The sequence below is a fragment of the Pholcus phalangioides genome, unplaced genomic scaffold (assembly GCF_987345545.1).
Source record: "Pholcus phalangioides strain wild (caught in Gottingen) unplaced genomic scaffold, Ppha-v1.0 ptg000003l_1, whole genome shotgun sequence".
NCBI classification, from domain to species: Eukaryota; Metazoa; Arthropoda; class Arachnida; order Araneae; family Pholcidae; genus Pholcus; species Pholcus phalangioides.
The window spans coordinates 48,776,994-48,783,883 of record NW_028301596.1 but is presented as its reverse complement, the minus strand read 5'-3'; the positions used below and the strand labels follow the sequence as shown (position 1 = coordinate 48,783,883).

At 45.9% G+C, this 6,890-nt stretch overlaps 1 protein-coding gene across 1 annotated transcript; it reads right to left on the bottom strand.

The window, feature by feature from the left end:
- Positions 1 to 1,043: 1,043 nt before the first annotated feature.
- On the bottom strand, positions 1,044 to 5,636 carry LOC149088753 (uncharacterized). The gene is made up of 2 exons (XM_089249737.1): positions 5,379 to 5,636; positions 1,044 to 2,785 (listed from the first exon to the last, which is right to left on the bottom strand). The coding sequence occupies exons 1-2, from the start codon at positions 5,530 to 5,532 to the stop codon at positions 1,218 to 1,220; spliced, it is 1,722 nt and encodes a 573-aa protein (XP_089105863.1). The 5' UTR covers positions 5,533 to 5,636; the 3' UTR covers positions 1,044 to 1,217.
- Positions 5,637 to 6,890: the final 1,254 nt, after the last annotated feature.

Sequence of the window (6,890 nt, the reverse complement as noted above, 5' to 3'; positions counted from 1 at the left end):
CAACGTGAATCGCCCAGCGCGGCACGCAGTCCACTCCACCAATAAGAAAATTAGTATGACTGTTTTCCTACATAGCACAATACGCCTCACGACAGCGCAAGGCGTGATTGGCCGACTGGTTCTGGAGGAGTCAAATGCGCCGCAGTTCCTCTGCATTTTTCTTGTGTTTTCTTTCCTGTCTTGAAACCGGAGCATGCAGACGACAGAGTAGCTGGGCCAACGCCACACACACTCATACTTCCGGCACAACTCAATCGGCAGTAAATTGCCCATGGCGATAGGCCTGAGTTGTGAACAGTTTGAATGTTGCTAGGGCCATATACTATATAGCCGCCCTCATCTGATGCGCCCTGCTAGAAAAACACAAACGCATAGCATGATTATGTAATACGTTGCTGCCGACGCGAAATTATACAGTTCGGTTCACACGGCGCAAAACACCTATTCCTAGGAAAACCCGTCTTTAGCTTGGATAATCGAGATCCTACTGTAAAACAGGAGAAAAAATTGTTTTTTTCTTTGTTATATTTATTAATACGTTATCATGATCCCGTGGACACCTACATCCTGAAGCAGGGTTCCTAAGCGGAAACAGACAGAGCCCCCCCCCCCTCTCGTATTTGTATGTGTGGAAAAAAAAAATTTGATTTTCCTTGAAATTTATTGCGTGAATACTGTCAGAGTTCTATAGCTGAGGGTGTGAGGACGGCAGGCGACTCAGTAACAGTATGTCATACGATGACCATAAATCCTGTATTTTACAAAACATCCATTATTATCTGTGACCTCTAAATGGCTTCATTTCTCAGTGCGCACTGATCCCACCCCAGGTAGGATTCCAGCACGGTGATCATATTTCTTTTTCAACCTTAAATTAATTACGGAGGAAGTCGTGAAAAATCTGGTTTTCGGTAATGCCCCCCTTCCGCGTGGAAACGCAGAGCAGGCCCCAAACGCATCTAACTGAAACCTGATGTTGAAGAACCACAATGAACACCGCCCAATTAAAGTATTCAAAGGAGAAAGAAAAATGCACACAACAGTTTGACAAGAAGCATTTAATAAGACTAAGATATGTCCACAATTACATTATTATGAAGGTGTACAAAAAAATAATGTCCCGTGTGAGTATTGGAAATGTCCATCACAATTTAGACGAATGAAAGGCACACACAGTGAATTATGGCGTGGAATAATCCACGATCTCGTCGTCTCCCTCACACTTGGCTAGGGTAGTCGCTGTACAGTTCATTGTAAATGACCTGCTGGATACGGAACCTAATGTACGCCTTCTTGCGGCGCGGAACGTTCTTCAGGTCGGGTAACAGCGACCTGAAGAACTGCAGGTCATCGTTCTCGTTGTCCTGGACGATCTTCTCCAGAGCAGCGACTTTACGTCTCTTCAGGTCCGTCTTGGTGACCTCGGGGTCTTTCCCAGTATCGTTCGGTTGAGGTGTGGCGTTTTTGCCACCACAACGGAGGAATCTACGATATGGTCGATTGGGCGAAGACTCGCCCCCTGACGACGTCGATGGAGCAGGATTTTCGATGGCATCATTTGCACCCGGCTGGTGGTGGTGCTCGTTAGATAGGTCTGGTTCCGTGGTTTTCCAACCAGTCGAGACAATCTTGGAAGGACTTTCTGACGTATCTTCAGTGACCTCGTCATTGGTATCGAGAGGCTCCACCTTGATAATGACTGGGTTGAAGGACTGTTGTTCGTTGGATGCTGCTGCCGCTGGGTCATTCTTCGGTTGAATGTGGCTTCGTTTCTGAGTTTGTGCACGAGGTGACAGATTCCAAGTGCGTTTACCCCTCAGCGTGCTGCTACGGCTTTTGTCGTTCCTCTTTAGGCCAGTATAGTTGAGTTTGTTTGATGGACACTTCCTAATAATGGACACAACGTCCTTCAGGGATAGACGTCTCCGTGGAGATGACGTTTTTGGGCTGTCGTAACTCGGCTGATGAGAGATGCTTTTTTCTGGTCGAGACTTGTCTGTGCTCTCCGCTTTAACCGTTTCCATGGCGACAGCAGCTTGAGGAGGCTGACTGCACGGTTTATCGCCACTGGTGGGATAGGCGTCATCGGACTGTAGTTTGTAGGATGAAGTGTCTGTTGCTAGTGAGTCATTCTTCAATTGAGTTTGGGTTCGTTTCTGAGGTTGTGCGTCTGCCACCTGACGGGCCGACAGACTCAGACTGCGTTTAGGCCTGAGCGTACTGCTACGGGTAGGAGTTTGGTCGTTGCTCTTTGGGTCAGTATCGACACCACGAGTTTTCTTTACGAGTTTGCTTTGTATGAGTTTGGTTGATGAGACGTACTTCTGGAATGAACGTTTCCGTGAAGATGACGTTGGTGGGTTTCCATCACTCGGCTTATCAGAGATGCTCTTCTCAGGTAGAGACTTCTCTGTGCTCGCCGCGTCAACTGTTTCAGTGGTGACAACAGCCCGAGGCGGCTGAGCATCCGGCGTGTTACCACCGGTGCGACAGCCTTCATCGGGATCTGCCTCAACCACGATTCGTCCGGAATGCTGAGGGGTCGACGAAGTGGATGGGATTCCGACGGTGGTGGAAGAATCTCCGTCGTCGCTTCTCACGGTTTGCTTCCGCTGCTGCTGGTGCTCGATGGCCAACAGTGTGCTCTTCTCCAAAAAACTCAACCTCTCGAATTTGTCCCACGATGACTTCAATTTGGTTTTGATTGTTTTCTTCGATTTGGTTCTCTTGAGCTCGTTCCGGTAATAGTTGCGGAGCAAGTACCATTTCTTTTTCGCTTCTTCTCCTAGGGAGAGAGAGATGCACAATCGCATAAAAATTACTACTAATACGTAACCGTACACGCAACTCATACACACACTCCACGGAATTTCTAACGAATTGGTACATGCCGGAATGTGTGTGCACGTATTGTGAACCTTCCATGAAGTTTTATTTCCGTGTAATGCCTGTTATGTGTACTGTTGCCATCTGCAATCAATTTGTTAAACTATGAGTTTTTTTCAACTCAGAGTGAAGTGTTTATGTGTAGTGCTGCCATCTACCGTCAATTTTTCTAAAATAAATTTTTGTTTGCATCTCTAGGACAGTGATGGTGACCTCTTCCAGCAAAATTTCCCTTTTGACTACATTTTTCCCCCACGTATTCAAAAAATGTGCTGCCATCTAGCGGGGAAAATACGTAATCAAGTCTTTTACAGTAGAAAAGTATTGCACTGCATTAATTTCCTTATATCCTTCAAAAAAATTCTTTTGTTTGATGAACTCTCAAAATTTCCCACTTGGACAAATTTTGACCAATTTTTCCCCCCACGAATATGGGAAATTTCCCACGAGTTACCATTACTGCCCCAGGAGATGGTGATTCATCCCAGGCTGGATTCCTGTCAGTTCCCCCCCCCCCCCCACATCTTTCTTTCAAACCGCGCACCAACTTCGGTCTACTGCCAAGGACAATTTACAACCGAATGAGTCCGTATCTAGTGTTGCGGGTGGATTTTTAGTGCTGCCATCTACGTTTCAAACTATGAGTGAAATGTAGTGATTGAATATTTGCACCGTTAAGAATCTTCACACACATCCGTCACGGTTCGTCTCCGTGTCCAGTCCGAAGAAAATGTTCTTCTTCCCCCCACTGCTAAAAGTACAGCAGCCGGAAATAGTAAAGAAAATATTTATTCAAACTAGACACGAGACGAACCGTCACGGATGTGTGTGTATGTTTATAGGCCTGTTTCGCTTTGTGGGGGAGACCCTTTTACATCTGAATATGTGCCCAGGCACAAATCCGGGAGAGGGAAGTGGGGGAAAGCGATCGCTCCTCCGTCAAATCCGAAGAATGTGGGAAAAATTGTTCTGTCTCTCGTAAAAATACGTTACTCCAATGCATTCACTCAGAGGCCCCCCCCCCCTCTCGTGCTCTGGATCAGCACCTAGTCGGTTCCCATGAGTTGAGACAACAAGGTTCTCAAACTTTTGTCTTCCACGGTTCCCTTGCCCTAGTTGACATGTATCCACGGCTCCTCCACAAATCTAACAAAGAACCGCTGCGTGGTATTGAATAGGCACACATTAGTGAGGTCAGCTCACCGACACGCCTATAAAAAGTTTTGGCGGCACCCACTTTGAGAACTGCAACTACTCTGCCGAAAAGATACATGCGCGTGCACGTGTTGTGAAGTTTGTTACTGAGTAATGTTTGTTATGGGTAGTGCTGCCATCAATTTTTCTGTAACTTGAGAACCACTGATTTAAGACGAGACCCTCAAATGGAGTGAGTAAAAAAAAATGTGCGGACACCTCTGCACAGGAGGAGAAAGAGAAAATGGCCGGAGATTTTCTGAAATATAAGGATGTGATGATGATGATCCCTCCGCAGAAGAAAAAAAGAAAAAAAAAAGGGAGGAAACGCACGAACCAATCAACAGATCAACCTAAAACAAACAGGTTTGTTCAAGTCGCGCACCTCGTTGAGTGGCGTCTTTCTCTCCTTCGTCTCGCTCCTCGAGTATGTGCGGTGTAGAACAAAACACAACAATTATTTTCGTCGCTAGCCTCTATTGTACCTCTTTGTCACTGCACTATGTGCGCCGTCCCAGACGCGGCAACCAATCACGTATCCGGAGGGAGCGATCACCACCTCCGAATAGCCAGAAAATAGAGAGAAAATGTTGTCTGTCCCGTGAAATACGAGATGATCCGACGCACCTTACACAAAATAAGTCGTTCACCCGACATATCACCCTGGATACGTCTGCTTCCGCTCTTTTCGGAGCTGAACATATTTGCCTCGTGCTTTTATGCATTTCTATATATATATATATAGCTGAAGATGTCTGCCATCGCTCCATTCTCAGTTGAAGAGGTTCGGTTCCATTCGTAGCTGCCTCCACTTAGGAGTGGATTCAGACGGTGGTAGGAATATGAACGACCACCCCACTTCCCGAAAGCTGAGCAATATGAAAAAATTTGGCTGTCCCGTAAAATACGGGACGATAAAACTAACACAATTTGCCCCTCCCGTCACATTGTCCTGGATCCGATCCTGACGGCAACCATTCTTTAACACAAAATATCTTGCCAGCGCAGCCACGATACGATAGATATGAGAACGTTTAATCATGTTAAAAAATGTTTGCCGTGCCTGTAAATGTGAATCCACCCTAAACGTTACTGTAAACCAGTGTTTCCCAAAGTGGGCAATGGAATGGTCCAGAGGGGTCGATAGAAGCAACGGATTTAGCATAGGATCCTATGGGTTTACTTGAGTTTGGGGGCGATGAGAGAGAAAAAAAATTCTGGAGAAGGGGGGCGATGGAATGAAAAGTTTGGAAACTACGCTGTAAACCTTCGCGCGTCCGATTTCAGAACATACTTACTTCCAACGCCAAGTTTTCGAGCCACTTCGTCCCATTCCAGGCTCACGAGCTCCTTGTCCTGTGATTGAGGGATCGAGCAGTCCCATAGGGTTCTCCTCAGTTGCACCGCGTCGATCAGCTTGTTGGCAAATTCAATCGATGCCTGGGAAGCCATTTTTCAACACACAAACAACCAATAATGGTTCGGCGATTTGAGATTCAACAAATGTAACAACACGACAACAACGTGACCGCTCTGTGGAAATAATGTGTTGTAATAATGGCAGAGAGAGAAAAAAAAAACACAAACGCGACTGTTTGGCGATGCGGCTACTTTGGCGGTTTCCTTCTTCGACATCGCGCCAACTTGTTGGAAGCGAGCCAAAAAGCGATGTGCGTGCGTGAGAAGCGCATTTCTCTCTTTCTTTCCGTTTTTTATTCACCGTACGATCGGGGCCCGATTTTTGATAGGTGGGGGCAAGGGCGTAGCGTCCCCCACCCCTGAAATGTGAGAAAATGACCGAAAAAAGGGAAAAAGATGGCTAAATCCATTATTCTGTCACTTTGGTCCCTCCCCCCCACCCGAACGAAATTTCTAGCTACGCCTCTGGGTGGGGGCCTTCCAGACCAACAGTGACCCCCTAACTCTGTCGCCGGGGGAAGCAGAAACCCTCGGGTACCACGCAAGAATGTTAAAAATGTGTGGTTAGTCAATGAATTTTTATTGTTTAAATTTTAGGCAACCCCAAAATTAACATTTGTCTGAAAATTGGGACCCTGAGCAAATTTTTTACTCGCCCTTACGGAAATTGGGTCCTGAGCTGATATTTAATTTGCCTTGCGGAAAACGGACTTTACGACATAAATTTTTTCTCAGAACGTGGTTTCTCAGGCCCGGATTGCATAGTCTTAACACATGGATAGAGCCAGGCACGACTGGGAGGCCTCAAGTATAGAAGCCCTCCCCCCCCCCCCCCGCTTATGATAATGAGATCTCGTTGCAATTTTCAAAATAATTTATGGAATTTGTTGGTGGGCAGGTCGTTCTAGCCGTGAGGGCTGGACAAATTGGCCGACATTGAAATTGCTCCAAATTGCCATGCACAGATATAGGGGGAGGAGGTGGGTAATGGGGTTGATCGTCCCTCACAAGAGCCAAAAAATGAGGGGAAATTTTACCAGTCCCGACAATTATGTCTGCCTCCTCTTCATTAGCAGCTGGAGATGTCTGCCTTTACTCAATTCACTACTGAACATGTCCGCCTCCGCTTTTTTTGCCTTTATTTATACAAATACAAATACAACGCCACAACAGGCAAAATGCCCAACGAGGTGGCTGATAAAAAGATGCCCATAAAAATATGGATGTCATATGTTTCAAAAATACAGCAACCCCATTAAAAATGCAATTAACACAAATTATAAACAATATATACACATGATAAAATATTATACAATGCCCATAAAGAATACTTATGGTTGTCTTATTCTAAGAATGGATAGCTTCTCGATTTACCCCAACATGTTTATCGT

What these genes read in the sequence shown, in the direction of transcription:
- LOC149088753 (XM_089249737.1), bottom strand. Translation starts at nt 5,532, where the DNA reads ATGGCTTCCCAGGCATCGATTGAATTTGCCAACAAGCTGATCGACGCG. An exon ending in TCGAAAACTTGGCGTTGGAA is followed by an intron (nt 2,786 to 5,378) that starts GTAAGTATGTTC and finishes CTCTCTCCCTAG; the next exon opens with GAGAAGAAGCGAAAAAGAAA.